Below are 15418 nucleotides of genomic sequence, written 5' to 3' on the forward strand. Positions count from 1 at the left end.
CTTTTTTTTAAATTTAAATAATTATTTATAACAAAAAAATTATTTAAAAATAAAAATAATACAAATAATTTATTTTTATACTTAATTTTAATAAAAATTATTTTATAGTATAAGAATTTTTTGTTAAAATAAAAAAAAATGACAATAGCATGTGTTTCCACCACTACCTATATATAAGGAGATTTTTTTACGCGTTTTTTTTTTCTTTCAATTTTATAATTTAAATGATCAATTTTTTAAACTAAAATAATTATGTATTTACTTTTACCCTGTCGTTATTCTAAGTTTAATTATTTTAAAATTTAAATAGTTATTTCATATTTCAAATTTTTATTATCTTTTTGATGAATATTTTTTAAAATCCAAATGATAATTATATAAAAAAAAACTATTCAATAACAAAAAATATATACTAATTATTTCTTTTTAATAAATATTATTTCATAATTTAAAATTTTAATGTATTGTTTCTACTAGTTAATTCTAATGAAAATACAAATATCATTTTTTATATGTATATTTTTTATGATAATAAAAAGATAATAAAATTATTATAATTGTAAAAATAAAAAATATTTTTATAATTTTATTATAGATTGCTTCTATTTATTTTATGGATAATATTTGTATTATGATAATTATTTTAATTTATTAAAATAGTTAAATTTTGAAAAAATGGTTAAATAAAATAAAATTAGTAAAAATTTGTATATGTTATAAAAGAGAATTATAGTGAAAACAAGTGTCATGTATTATTTTTTTATGATAATAAAAATTAATAAAATTATTAAATATAAATAAATTTATATTTTTTGTAAATGAATTTTATTTACTTTTTAGAATTTTTTTTATTATAGATAGCATGTTTGTCTAAAAAATTGTAAATTTTTAAAAAATGTTAAATCAGAAAAAAATAGATAAATTTTAAGGATAAAATAGTAAAACAATTAATTTAACTTTAAAATAAAACTGTTATATAAAAGGTAAAATAGAAAACAAAATGTAGGTACAAAAATGAAGACGCGGTTGAAACTTTTGGACTTATAAATACTTGTGTATGTGTAAAATAAAATCAAATTAACTGAAAGCCTTATAAAAAAAAATCCATACGAATGTGGTTAATGCTTATATATCTTTGGACATTTTCGTAGACTAAATAAATATTGGTATCAGAAGATTGAACTAAACAAATGTACAGTAAACACTTAATTTTCCAAATAGCAAGTCATCTATATGCCACAACCTCTTTGAAACTACAATAATTAAGTTGAACATACCATCTATCTAAAGTGCTATTAGATATGTCACATCAATTAAAAATAATATCAAATTATAATATATAAATAGAAACTTACTTTACAAAACATTTTTATGAAAAGAAATTAGACTTAAATTTATTTTTTAATATATTATCAAACTTTAACATAACAAATTCGTTAAGCTCACTCTATCAAATTATCAACAAACATCTAATCCCACACAAAATGTCCTTATCTCGATGAGTGTGGAAGAAGAGAACCATGTACATTAATTAATATTGCGTAATCAAAAAATACTATCAAAAGTATTCTAAATAGAAGTGAGACGAACGAATAATGAAACTGTATAAATGAGGTTTTTGTTATGGAAGTATCCTAATGAATATATATCCTTTTAAAATTTCATTAAAGAGATACATGTTAGAGTCTTTTCTATAATAACTCAACAAATATGGATCCAGATAAATTAAAAAATCTATGAGATTTCGATGAATCAGGCATTCTAAAATATGTAATCAAACTTTCTTTACTTAATGAACAACAGCATATCTTCAACACTCAATATATATATATACCAGATCCATCTTCTCTAGGATTCAGCAAGCATGATAAATAGCTCTTCGTCAGTTATTGCTCCCATCTCCATTGCTCTTTCAAGTATAGTGAGCCCTCCAGCATCTATAATTGACGGCCTTGCACCCCTGGAAAATGATATATTAGTTTATGCTTTCATTGGAAGTTTTGGTTAGAGATGCATGTGTACAAGCTTAATACAAATGTATATCTATCCAAATAAGTTCATGCTAATCACCAAAAATCAAACCCATGATAAAATTACCCATGATAAAATTACGTTTTATTCATAGAAAAATAAATATCCATGATTTCCTTCACACACACCCTCATTTATATTTGTGTGCATTAAGACCCACAAATATATATATATATATATATATATATATATATATATATATATATATATATAGCATGTAATTGATGCCAAATAGAACACAAAAAGCTTGACAAATGAAAATTCTTAGCTGTTTGTGCAGCGATGAGAAGTAGTCTAAAACATCTCGTGACACATCTAAAATAGGGAACTGATGAACGCTCCAATTAGTGAGGCTTCATAGAAGACAATGGAAGGTATTCGTTGAGATAATTAAGTATTACGAGATTTCGAAACAAATATGGGTAGAAAACAAAGAGGAAAGACATATTCCCACTTCCTTCTTAATTCTTTCCAACACAACTCCTAGAAGAATAAAAAACAGGGAGACAGAGAGGAAACTGTATGATTGTTAACTAGTCGCCAAGCGCAAAAACAACAGTTGGCTTAAGATAAAAGTATTACCTTCTTAATAGAAACTTTGCCAATTGATTTTTCCCAGTTGTAATGCAATGGTGCAAGGGAGTTCTTCCATGATAGTCAGACATATTTACATCAGCACCAAATTGGAGCAACAACTCGACCATCAGTGTACTGTCAGTATGACATGCCAAATGTAATAATGACCATCCACGGAAACACCTCTCAGTCTCAATAGTCTCTTCGACCATCAGACAAGCTTCGGGATCGGGATCATGCTGCTGCCCTTCCGCCTCAGCAGCATGGTGAACCTCATCACCATATTTTGTGTTTATCATATTTGATGCTGACGTAACAATGAGCCGATACACTTCTCTTACATTTACAGTCTGAACTGCTTGCCAAATTCTTACGGAAACTGAGGGTATATCCTCTTCTCGGATTATTAGTGCTTTCTCTACGTACTGGTTTAGAAAAACAAGGATGACAACAATATTTAGGTCACAGTAAAAGCTGTCAAGAAAGCAGAGGCTTCCAAAAAGATAATGCCATAATGCAGCAATACATAATATTAAATGTCAAAATGTAAAACTGACATATAAAATGCAAAACTGACACAGTACCAGCAGAAACAAAATGTAGAGAGAGAGAGCATAAAAAAAATAAGAGAATCCAAAGATGGAAACCCGCTAATAAAAGATTATCACATAATTCATTCATTAAAGTGCAGTGATCTGGGTACACGATCACTCCATAGAAGCAAACATCAACTTTCCTATTTCAAATTCTATCAACAATGAAAGCAAGTAACTCGTAGCCAACAGAAAGGTGAAGTCAAATCCAAAAAACATTCCTCAATTCCTTATGACTTTCTATAGTTTAAAAACATTTCCAAGTTCCAACTTATTTAAATGACACAATAATTTACAATTAAAGAATATGAACAAATACCTCAATGAACTCATAAATAACAGAATCCTTTTGAGAAATCTGAAGTGGATGGAATATCATTATTTAACAGACATAAATCTAAATTGAAAGAGTTCCGTAAGCTGTCTCATGGAAACATAAAGACATAAATTTAACGTGTCAAGCTGTCTTTACAGCAGCAAACCACGAAAGCTTCCATTTATAAATAGGGAAATTCAACCAAAACTGCCTACCTTTGCTTGGATGTATTTCTCTTTGATTTGGAAGGCATCTGTTGAACAAGGTTTCATAGGCACACGTAATTCACCTACCCTGAAAATAATTGTTCCCAAAAGGAAAGGATTACACAAACATAATGCTATTAACAAACTTCTCCATACGAACTTTTAAAAGAGAAAATTAAGAAAAAATAAAATGAGTTTCTCCATAAGTTAAAAAATAAAAATATAAAGTTATATAAGAGCACTTTTACAAACTAATTTATGCATAAGCTAATTTTAACTTATGAAGAAACTTGTTTCATTTTCTTTTTGTATTTTTTTCTTCTAAAACTTTTTGGAGAAGATTGTCCACGCAGGCTCAATATGCATTGCTAAAGGAAATCCATAATTTACCTTTCATGATCCGGCAGCAAGCCCTCCCATATAGAATTACAGTAAGCATTACCTAAGTTATCAAATAACTCCAAAATGGTATTTTCCCAAACCCTAACATCTAATGTTATAGATCTCACCTGCATGTCACATAAAATATATCTCAAGAAAATGATAATCAAATTTTAATACCTAATCAGAAATCACATAATTTAAGAAAATTGATTCGGTTATATTATAAACACACAAAAAAGAGTATACGATGTTTCTCAAATGTCAAAACTAATGAGTTCTTAAAATGAATGCCCTTGGCAATAAAGAAAGAGTTGCAAAAAAGTGCAAGCACTTCACGGGAAAATTTAGAGAAAAATACAACACCATATGTTAGAGAAAATTTAGCAAACGGGAATGCTTTTCTTATTCACTAGAACGTAATAGATAGTTTATGCAAGGAATCTGTTTATATAGGCTATTAATAGACTTAGTGGAGTGTATTTCCTAAGCTAAAATTAACTAAGTGCAACTTTCTAGATTACGTACATTCTGAATTGTCAGTAATTCGGTTACAGAATCCCATTTATAGATCAGAGAATTGCTAACAAGTAGACAAGTACATGTAACAGACCAATCATGTCAGTTATAACTCACATGATAGAACAACAATTGATAGAACAGCAAAGAGAATCTCTAACGGCCATAGACACAAATAAATGGTTAGCATTTATATCCAAAAGAATGCACCTTTGAGATATGAACACCAAGATTTCGATGCACTCCAGAGCATTCAATACATAGCAATATGCCAAGGTTTAGAGATGCCCATTCTGGTTCAGGAGCACTGCACTCAGCACATTTATCATTCCCTGGAATTCCCCTTAAAATCTTAGAGACACTACCCACTTCCTTGGAAGATAAGTCATTCCTCAATGATTCCTGATCATCCTCCGAATGATATGACAAAGAAGCACCAGATGCTAAGTTTTTACTCTGTGAATTCGCTGCACCATATGGAGGCTGCAGCATTTATAGATGAAATAGTGTTGACATAACAAATTATATGGACATCTTGGCACAATGGTATATTTCAAAAAGTTTGAATAAATAACCTCTTGAAGAAACTGTGAATTAAAAAGTAATGTTATAGCTCCAGTAATTTTGTTAACCCAGTCCATCCTATCAGCTTCATTTTCGGCCTGATGAAATCGATACAAAAAATCAGCAAACTCAAAACCAATCCAGAACTACACTAAGTAGGCACAATGAATTTGATACGAGATAAAACAAAGAAGCTCAATCTAAAAGATACAAAACTACAACTTCAACCAACAAAATGTCTATTTTCTCCTTAAATAGAAAAATAGCATCACAGACAAGGATCCATCCAAAATAAGAAATGTTTGGTTCTCACCCAGTTAACACAATGTGGTGTCTCATTTTAAGAATCAATAAAATATATCAAATAAGTAGATCAGCAACCTGAAGTGTGAGCGTTTTTGAGGGAGAAATTATTCGGAAGCAAAGTCGTAGATCTGTATCCTCTGCATCCATCTTTATAGTAGATGTGCATAGATCAATAGTGTAACAACCTAAAATATCATCATTCAGTGATGCAGCCCTGTTGTGTTTTAAACGGAATCTACCAAACATTCCACTAGTTTGTTCATAAGAACGAGCATAATTATATGACTGAGAGCCCTGGGGATGGAAGTAAACATTAGGAGATTGCTTGATAAGTCAAAACAAATATAAGAAAAAGAATAACTACCGTGGGCTTGACACCCTTGACTCTGTAATAATATAAATTCCTTTGGTTATCAAGTACAAAGAACCTCCGTTTCCAATCTCCACGTGAGCTCGATGACCTTTTTAACAGATAACCTTGTTTAACTGTTTGAAGCTGTAAGCAAAGAAGACATCAAATAAAGAAAAAGGGAAAAAAAAATAAAGCCTATTTATTTAACATAAAGTCTTAAACTGAAGAACTTTCCCCAATTAACCGGTAAAAGGCCAACTACTTGCCTCCCCTTTGGATGAAGACAGCATCCCTGAATCTAAACTCCTGTACGAATTCAACCCTACAACATGGATGCCTTCAGAACCTGACATGGTTTCAGTAAAATTGCTAGAAGCTCGTATATTCTCCAACTCTGCCTGTGTTCTGTATTCCTGAATCCGTTTTGCAAGCTTATCTTGCTCAATATTAGCAAGTTCTTTAGATTGTTGTGCATATGTTAATACCTAATTATCATGAAAGTACCGAAAAGTACAATGAGGTCAGAATTTTCATACAGCAATCTAGGTTTGAGCCATTGAAAGTCACTATTATCAAATATTAAATAGATTACTTCAATGTTGATCATTATAAAATAAAACTATCAAAGATAAAATCTTGAAGTGTCACAATGTATAATTACAAAAACCCATTCTTTATGCATAACGAGACGAACCCCGGATCCGGTATAAGAATCTATAACGTAACACAAGTGAGACAACGGTAGGGTTATACAATCGATGTAACAGTATAAGGTAGTGAAGGAGATATTTTCTCAAGCTCTGCGACTAATTCAAATGCAGATATGATATGCCAGCATAATATTTCTAGTCCTACGCAAATAGCTATTACAAAGTCCCACATTGCCTACCTCAATACTGAGGTGCAGTTTAAATACATGTTGAACAAATTGGCTTAATACTTTTAAGATGAAATTTATCATGATATCAGAGCTATCATTCATCTTCATGTATCACCTATTCTGATAGGCATTGCTCTAGTAAGCATATGTGGAAGGTGCGTGCTGGAAAGTCCCACGTTAGTTGCCTCAGATACTGGAGTTTGATTTAAATAGCTATTGGAAAACGTCACTTAATGCCAATTGGCTTTAAGATAAAATCTAACAAAGACTCCCCACCGGATGAGCCCACAAGAGGGTAAATGTACACTGCTTTTTGCCCATAAGCAAAGAGATTTTTCTGGAATTTGACTCTGTGATCCCACGTCATAAGGCCACAGACCTCACTATTGTGTCAAGGCTCACCCCCAACTTTTTTAATTTTTAATCAAGTCCTAGCATTCCCAAGAACCGTTAAGAACAAATAAGATATAAGACAACAGAGACAACTACTCTTAGAAAATTCTTTTGTTTGGATGTGGAAATACGATCATTCCTAGTCTTGAATAGTCAATTTATGAAAAGAAGTTAATGATAATAGAAGTGGTATTGCAATTAGGAGCTGAAGGCTCCTTATGCCATACTTGTACAACCAGCACTTAGGTATTATCATGAACAGGAGCCTCGTAATAAAGACACAAAGTATCGTATTAGATTATTTAATGCTGACTAATCCCCAAAATATTAATACACTGAAGAATGCATCAACAAACAATATGCATTCACTAAAGAGATACATGAAAAGAATCATACAATAGAAATGTAGTTCCCTTTTCCCACATAGAGTGGGCAACATTTTAAAGAGCTCAAATGAATTCATACGCCTCCAACACACCCTCACACCAAGGCATATTTATCTCAAGCATGGAACTAGACATTAATGAGCGCGATAGCCGGTGGAATAATAGACCCAACAAATATCTCTAGGATAGGTTTTAACTCATGGCTCTGATATCATGTTAAGAAGTAGACTTTAAACCTAACTCAACCTCACAAAATTGACTTGTATGATGAGGTTTGCACCCTCTTATATATTGTGAATTGGCCTTATCTCTAGTCAATGTGGGACTTCCAACCGTTTTTATTTACATTTTATCACAAAGCAATGTCATCCCTATCCTAAGTCAATTCTCCATGGGCAACAAAATTGCAAATAAGAAGACTAAACTATACTAGGAAATTAGAAATAAAATGCTCTAGCTTCAACTTGATAAAGTCAGTTTGGCTACTAAAAAAGACAAAACATGTCAATTGTCATACTTGTAAGAAACAAGGAAACCACACGTCATACCTGGTGAATATAGGGCTCCATTTGGCTTAGTAAGTCATAACCCTAAAGAAAAAAAAAAAAAAACTTGTTAAGTACAAAGTGATAATTGAAAACATAAAACAATTTTTTTGCAGAATTGACACCAATTCACAGACCAGCTTAAAATATCTCAAATGAGCATCCATTATTGCACTAATCGACTCCAAGAACTCATACTTCTTTTTCGCTTCAATATTCATGAGTGAGTTTACCTGCACTCCTTAAAACCCAATGGCCAGTTTCGTAATAAAAAAACACTGAGGAAATGTCAGAAAAAAGATTCAAATCGTAGAAGACATACTAGATTGAAGCGACTTTTTTCAAATGTTGATTTGGAATTTTGCAGATCCTGCCATGGATCAGAGTATGAGATTATTATTCAGATAATGACGCACAGAAAATATGCTAAAAATTAAAGAACATAAGATTTAACAATGTTTCTGTAGAAAAATATGACTAAATTGATTTTAAAAGAAGTGTTGTTTTTAGTCCAAATAAAAAAATTGTTATTTTTAAATTAAGCCTTGTTGGTGTCAGGCATGGTCCATGGCATGTGATGTATCTCATTAACATGTCTAGATGTATGTCACGTCACTAATTATAAATCATGATAGAAATTGTTTTCAAAAGTTTCAAAATTTATTAGAGCCCAAACCACCATTAATGGAGGAGAATTAACATCAATTTTACCTGTATTTATAGGGATCATAAATCATAGTTTTACCCAAAAATAAAATAGAACATAATGTATTTCAAGATCATATGAACAGATATGTAGGTTGTATTGCAGGTTTCACATGATACTATTATTATATTAGTAATATTGTCCTTTTAAAAGTTGAATATTCTGAGTCAAAGAGAAGATTTTTATCCTAATCCGAAATCATGACAAAGTACAAGAAAGTTAAGAAACCTCATATACGACTAGAACTTTTGAGAAGATACTAATCATATACAAATTGAAATGGCAAACCTCTTCTAATTCAGTTACAATATCTTGTGGTGTATTCTTCTTTAAAGAGACAAACTTCTCTCGTGACTGAATGAAAGAGATAACAAATATGTTAGAGAACATAATTAACATTTGCGTATTTTGGTTTAAATATAACGCAGATATGCATAAAACACAAGATAAATGAAAAACTATGATACTGAAATCAATGATGTAAGCAAATTACTGCTTTCAAAAAGAGGCACACATGCAACATGAGAATGTAATCAAGACTTCATATTAGCACTGACACCGATGTCAAATTAACCAAACCTTACCTAAATGCTTATGTGAGCACTTAGATTGAAAAAATAGCACTTTGAATTAACTAGGGCTCTCCTCCAAGTATAATTTACCATAAACAACTCTTCAGTCAATAGACAAATTAAACAAAAAGCTTAGGAAATAGTACGTCCACATAAATTATGGTCAAACTTGAAAATGATTAATCTGAATGAGAGAAGATTTTATTTAATTGATTGATTTGAAACAATACATCAGCCTCTATATCTAGAGAATTCCATCCCTAAAGTATTAATTACAAAGAGATCAGTTGGGTGCCCTTCAAGCAATCACAATAATCAAAGGAAATGGGTACACTTCAGGCAATCCTAAAAAAAGTACCATCACTACGATAGTAAAAAAGAAATGCAGAAGCAGAGCCCCCAAGATCGGGAGCTATTACTGACTAAAAAATGATTAATCTGAATGAGAGAATATTTTAGATTTGAAACAATGCATCAGCCTCTACATATAGAGAATTTTAACCCTAAAGTATTGATTACAAAGAGATTTCTAGAATCTTCTAAGAGCTTCTAACAAGATACTTATCCTACTAACAACAGTCAATTACCTTAAAAGTCCAAAATTCTAATGAACCAATACAAACACAAGTTTAACAATCAAATGACTAATAAATAACTAAACAACTTCAACAGCAGCAACAATGAGTAATATATAGGGCGAATACCCAAATCAGACATCACCAAAAAACATATTCAGGCATCACAAAAGGAAAAGAATTATCAGTTAGACACTGTACAACAAAAGCATTGAACAGTAATGACAATTTCTAAACATCACAGGGAATGCATAATTCATCATAAGAATGTTAAAACAATACCTGATCATAAGATTGGACAGCTTTGTCATAGCGACGACGAGAATCCTGATACAAACAAGCATAAAGTAAATCTACAAATGTAATGTTTGTGTGTAAAACATAAATTTTACGAAAGAAGCATTAACCTAGAAAAATAATACCTTCGTATCTTGCAAATCAATATTCATAAACTCCGTCAGCCGGTCAATCAACACATGCTCTACCTATACAAGAAATATGTCACCTAATTACTCAAATAGAAAAATCCATGCCAAAAGACATTTGGTAAGATGGCCTTGGAGATTGCCCACCATTTGTTGCACTTTAATTTTTGTTTCTCTTTATTCCTTTACTATGCAACCAAATATTCATGAAAAGAAAACCTTAAACAAGAAAACAATTTTCAACAAAAAGTTTGACTTTTATTACACACAAAGATAAAACCTTCAAACTATTCTTCATTGGACAAAAAGCATAACTGGGTACTTCCATAGGTTTAGTCATCATTTACAAACTGTTTCAGTTTTTCAAAATATGGAAATTGTTCTTGATGTTCCATTGGATTTTTCTAGAGTCCTCGAGGAATGGACTGCTTAATTTCTTAACCTTTTTTTTCTTCAATTAGCCCTAGCGGAATGGACACAATTCACAGACTGTTAGAAAGCAAGAATTAAAAGAAAGAAAAACAAAGGTTTTTTATTGAATAGAATGAAAAGAACAAAAAAAACAGGAGAGCACTCTCTCCTTCAAGGGCTTCCCCTTCACAAAGAGCTAAAGCTCAATCTACAAAAATTCACCCTCTTCCCCTTTCCTCCTTTCCTATTTATATCTAACTAATACCTCAAGTAACTAACTCGTGGATATTCTATCTATCTTAACTAAGTTCTCTTCTTTGTGTATCCTAACACAGGCAAAACAATGTAAAAGGGGAAACAGAGAAAAGGTCACATAATTACCATTTTACTACTATATGCATGATGATTTAAATCATTACTAGATCTTTGAACAACATCAGCAAATGGGCACTCAATACATTAAACAAGATTATATCCTGTCAATTTATTATGATTCACTTTAAAGTGAGATAAAATATGAGATTGTTTTAATGTTTATTTTAGAAAAATTTGAGGAGGAGAAGCAGAGCAAAAATCCATTGCCTTCAAGATAAAACACCTAAACTAAACAAGTAGCTTCGCAAAAATCCATTGCCTTCGAGATAAAACACCTAAAGTAACAAGTAGTTTTGTCACTATTAACAGAGAAAAATAGTGTGGCTGGTTAATGGACTCACCTGTGAACGAAGAAGCTCTTTGAAAGAAGCTAGCTCGCGCAATGTGGTAATAAACTTAGTTATGACAGGACCTACAAAAAAAATCAGTTGGAAAGAAAAAAACACCTTACGCTTAGTAGACGGTCAAAGCTGTCTTCATGATACAAGGTATCCCACTTATTATGTTATCATAAGGACCCAAACCAGAATATATGGAGCTCCGGCACATGTGCAACACTCCTCAATAAGTGTTTTCTTATAAAATCATTGTTTATTAATTCCAACACTTGAGCTGACACATGCACCTCCATACAGATGGACACTTCAAGGACACTAGGTTTTTTACAACATTATGAAAAAAGAAAAATATATAGCTTTTGATGTAAAATAAAATATTAAAAAAATAAAGTCATGGTGAGGCTTATTATGATAAAAAGATAAATATACAAAGGTTATATGTATCTTGATCATCATTTTAACTTTCTTTTTAGGTTGTTTATATTTAATTTTATTTGACATACACATACAGTGTTGTTTTCCCGGTGTCCATGTCAATGTTTGTGCTTCAGAAGCACCTTTTGGGTTGGCTTGTTTGAAAATAGAAGTGAAAATAAAACAAGAAATGAAAATAAATCTCAACAACCTCCAATTGATACACTAACAGGGTCATCTTGGCCACCACCAAATACTTCTAATGACTCAGCAAAGGTTATTTCTCCATTATATGCTTCCCCCAAAGCTGTCCTGAGGAATTACAGAATAAAGAATTGATTATGTCCAGCTGATATGGTTCCAACATATGGTTTTTAGGAAAAAAATGATTAGTGAAATTTTCTATTAAAATGTGGTTGTATGTTCAAAGACACATCTTTGATCCACCACGCCACAATCACTAATCAATAACCATCCACAGTTTACAATTTGATGAAAAATCATTATTTCAAAAGAGCCGACTCTTTTCATTTAATTAAACTTGATGAACATTTATAGTTAGATTTTCAACATATACAACTTCATGGCCAAGTTTGGTAGCTAATATCAATTTTGGGTTCAAACACATTTGCATTAAATTAGTAGACCAACAAAAAAGTGTCAAAAAAATATTGAAAAAGTTACGGAAAAATGCTATTACAAACAAATTAGAGAAAGTAGAAGTACGGTTGGGATAAGAAATTATCCCAAAAGAATAATTATAAGATAATGGTGAGCCATCTAGTTTTTTAGCATATGTGATCACATGTGCAACAGAGCTATCTAGTTTCTTAGCATATGTGATCAGCAATAGCAATCCCTTAGGAATAACCATGACTAGAGGTGAAAAAGCATCTCTACACTTCTTTCGGCTGTGTTGAAGAAAAACATTCACAGATAAAAAAGTAGAATTGACTCAGTAAATAAAAAATAGATCCAACACTCTATACATGAATGCCCTGGAACACTTACATAAACTTCTGACACCCGTTATATAGTTTCTGGCATCGATCCTTTAACTCATCAGTTGTTTCTTCAAGAGAAAATAACTGTCCCATGGAAGATAAATAAATAAATTACAGCAAGAAACCATACTGACAAAAATAGTAATGAACTAGTAATTTTCCAAAAGAGTTACTAATCCTAGAATCCTCATCAATATAAATAAACGGAAATGCATACGCACACACTTAATTCAGGGAGAAACGGGAAAAGTTACATAAATTGAAGACAGCAAAGAAGTACAGAGTAAACAATAAGAAATATACTTTCTGGACACAAAAGGAACAAAATCAAACAAAACAGGAAGAATACATCTTCACACACACACACACATAAAAGGACATTGGCTGAACATCTTAAAGCGCCAAGAAGACAAATGTATCCTACAAAAGTGTCAGTGGAAGACATCTTCCTTTCATAGAAACCTCGTATAAATTCTTATTTCCTTGCTCAAATCCAAATCAACAAAAACAAAAATTCCAAAGCAGTCCTAAACTAAAGCCTCACTCCACGACTTCCAATCAAATCCCTAAAGTAACTAACCATACAGAGCATGGACCGTTACGAAACAGTATTTGAAAAAGGCAAACATAAACTCTGAATCCAAGCTTGTGGTAGCAGCAATTTGAAGATTCAGGAGGGAAAGGAGAGGGAAAACAAAGCATCTCGAGAAACAAAGTGCAGAGCATAATGTTGCAGAAGAAAGGAGTGTTGTGAGTAAATGAAATCTGAAGCGAAGCTAAAATTGAAGGAAAATAGATAGCGAAAAGTGTGATTGAAATTGGGGAAAAGAACCTGTTTCTGGAACATAGGGGAATCGTCGAGCTTGACGAATGCCGATGCCATTGTTGCGTTGGTCGGTGTGGCGAGGTGGCTCAAGCTCTCTGTTATCTTATAGTTGAGATCGCATGTCGATGTTGTGTTTTGTTATGCACACACTTCTACACAAGGAGAAGGAGATGCAGCTGCGTGAAGTGACTATTTTGTCCCCGCTGTTAAACCACTCTTCTTTACTATTTGCAAATTATTTAAATAAATCATTTCCGTATTTATCACTTATTTCATCATCATGGACTTAATTAACTTTTAAGTTAAGTAATTTAAGTACTTTTAGTTTAACTTTTTATTTTATTTTTTAATATATTAAGTACTGCAGAATTTATTTTTCTAATTTAGTTTATGTTATTTTGAAATTATTTGGTTAATATAAAACAATAGCGAGGTTAATATAAAAAAAATTGTAGTTTTAAATTATTCATCATAATAGTTAATATTTATCATAAAATCTTATATTTATACATATAAAAAATACAAGTAAGATAATAAAATAAAGGATTACGTATGATTTTAGTCTTTGAACTTTGATCCAAAATTTGAATTTTTTCTATGTCCGAGATTTTAATACATTTTGATCCCTAAACATTAAAAATGAATAAAAATAGTCATTTTAATTCAATTAAGTTAACTTTTTTTGAGGTGTCGAATGCATTTTTCAGCAGATATTGAACAAAAAATGTGTCAAAAAGTGTAAATAACTCTAATACTAACATAAAAAACATTCGACACAAAAAAGTTAACATAATTTGTTAGAATGACTATATTCAATCATTTCTAAAGTTTAGGAAACAAAATGTATTAAAATTTTAGACAAGGACGAATTTTAATTTTGAATCAAAATTCAATGACTAAAAAATACTTTACCCTAAAATAAAATAACATTTACATCATCCATATAAGATTAAATTCATTGAACATGAACTCATTGAACGAAAATATTGATTTAGCTTATGGTATATAATTCTGTTTCTTAGATATGTTAATTGTAAACGAAAAGAAAGTCAACAAAACAATATCACTGACGTATATTAATATGGCAATACAAACATATCAATAAAATATACGATGAAATTCAAAATTTGGAATCAGTATTTTACACACTCATTAGTCTCACGGTCAAATTATACCTCTTTATGGTTGCCTTTATAAAATTGTATTTTAATAGCAACTCACATTAGAAATAGCTAACAATGTTAAATGCTAGACACAAATACTATTGACACTATTTTTGTGAAAAACACAAATTAAATGTAAAATATTAGAGTTAAAGAAGAAGAATGTCTCTGGTATTTACCCTCTCTGATTCAATATATACTACAATTAACAATTCTAAGTTAATAACAAAAGTATGAATAATATTATAAAGTTGTAGTTGAAAGTGATTCATAATTTAATTGGGTGAGTTGGGAATGATGCAACCTTCTGCCGCAGCATATAAAAAATAAAGCACTCATTTGGGTTAGAATATTAACATAAAACTAGGTAACAGTGGGGTGATAATAAGATATATCCTCATGTGAAAAGCGAATTTTCTATTTTGTCATAAACAATTGTTTTTATCTGTTTTCCTTTATTGTGACTTGCAAATACTTGGACTTTTCCTTGCACGTATCAGAGTGTTCGAAGAAGGTGCTAAAAGAAATAACAGTTCCACTGACCAAGAAGAAACAAAGAAC

At 31.0% G+C, this 15418-nt stretch overlaps 1 protein-coding gene across 3 annotated transcripts; it reads right to left on the reverse strand.

Annotated features, from left to right (window-relative positions):
- Nucleotides 1-1587: 1587 nt before the first annotated feature.
- LOC114169566 (ADP-ribosylation factor GTPase-activating protein AGD2-like) lies at nt 1588-13881 on the reverse strand. Of its 3 annotated transcripts, none has more exons than XM_028054788.1 (19): nt 13701-13878; nt 12876-12952; nt 12076-12176; nt 11454-11524; nt 10324-10386; nt 10184-10228; nt 9043-9108; nt 8371-8418; nt 8186-8281; nt 8052-8093; nt 6111-6329; nt 5857-5988; nt 5568-5786; nt 5198-5284; nt 4833-5105; nt 4113-4231; nt 3732-3810; nt 2614-3032; nt 1588-1960 (listed from the first exon to the last, which is right to left on the reverse strand). In XM_028054788.1, exons 1-19 carry the CDS (start codon nt 13749-13751, stop codon nt 1849-1851), a joined length of 2319 nt encoding a protein of 772 aa, XP_027910589.1. In that variant the 5' UTR covers nt 13752-13878; the 3' UTR covers nt 1588-1848. The 3 variants fall into 3 exon arrangements, with proteins under 3 accessions (XP_027910589.1, XP_027910588.1, XP_027910590.1); XM_028054787.1 differs by lacking the exon at nt 1588-1960 and adding an exon at nt 1982-2384 and having other exon boundaries at nt 13701-13881; XM_028054789.1 differs by lacking the exon at nt 1588-1960 and adding an exon at nt 1982-2384 and having other exon boundaries at nt 12076-12171; nt 13701-13830.
- Between the last annotated feature and the right edge of the window lie 1537 nt (nt 13882-15418).

This window comes from Vigna unguiculata, chromosome 11 (assembly GCF_004118075.2).
Source record: "Vigna unguiculata cultivar IT97K-499-35 chromosome 11, ASM411807v1, whole genome shotgun sequence".
In the NCBI taxonomy this organism is placed as follows: domain Eukaryota; kingdom Viridiplantae; phylum Streptophyta; class Magnoliopsida; order Fabales; family Fabaceae; genus Vigna; species Vigna unguiculata.

Coding starts and splice junctions, on each gene's coding strand:
- LOC114169566 (XM_028054787.1), bottom strand. CDS start 13,751: ATGGCATCGGCATTCGTCAAGCTCGACGATTCCCCTATGTTCCAGAAA. Junction 12,177..12,875: donor AACGGGTGTCAGAAGTTTAT/GTAAGTGTTCCA, acceptor GTAATTCCTCAG/GACAGCTTTGGGGGAAGCAT. Junction 10,387..11,453: donor AAGAGCTTCTTCGTTCACAG/GTGAGTCCATTA, acceptor TTTCTTGTATAG/GTAGAGCATGTGTTGATTGA.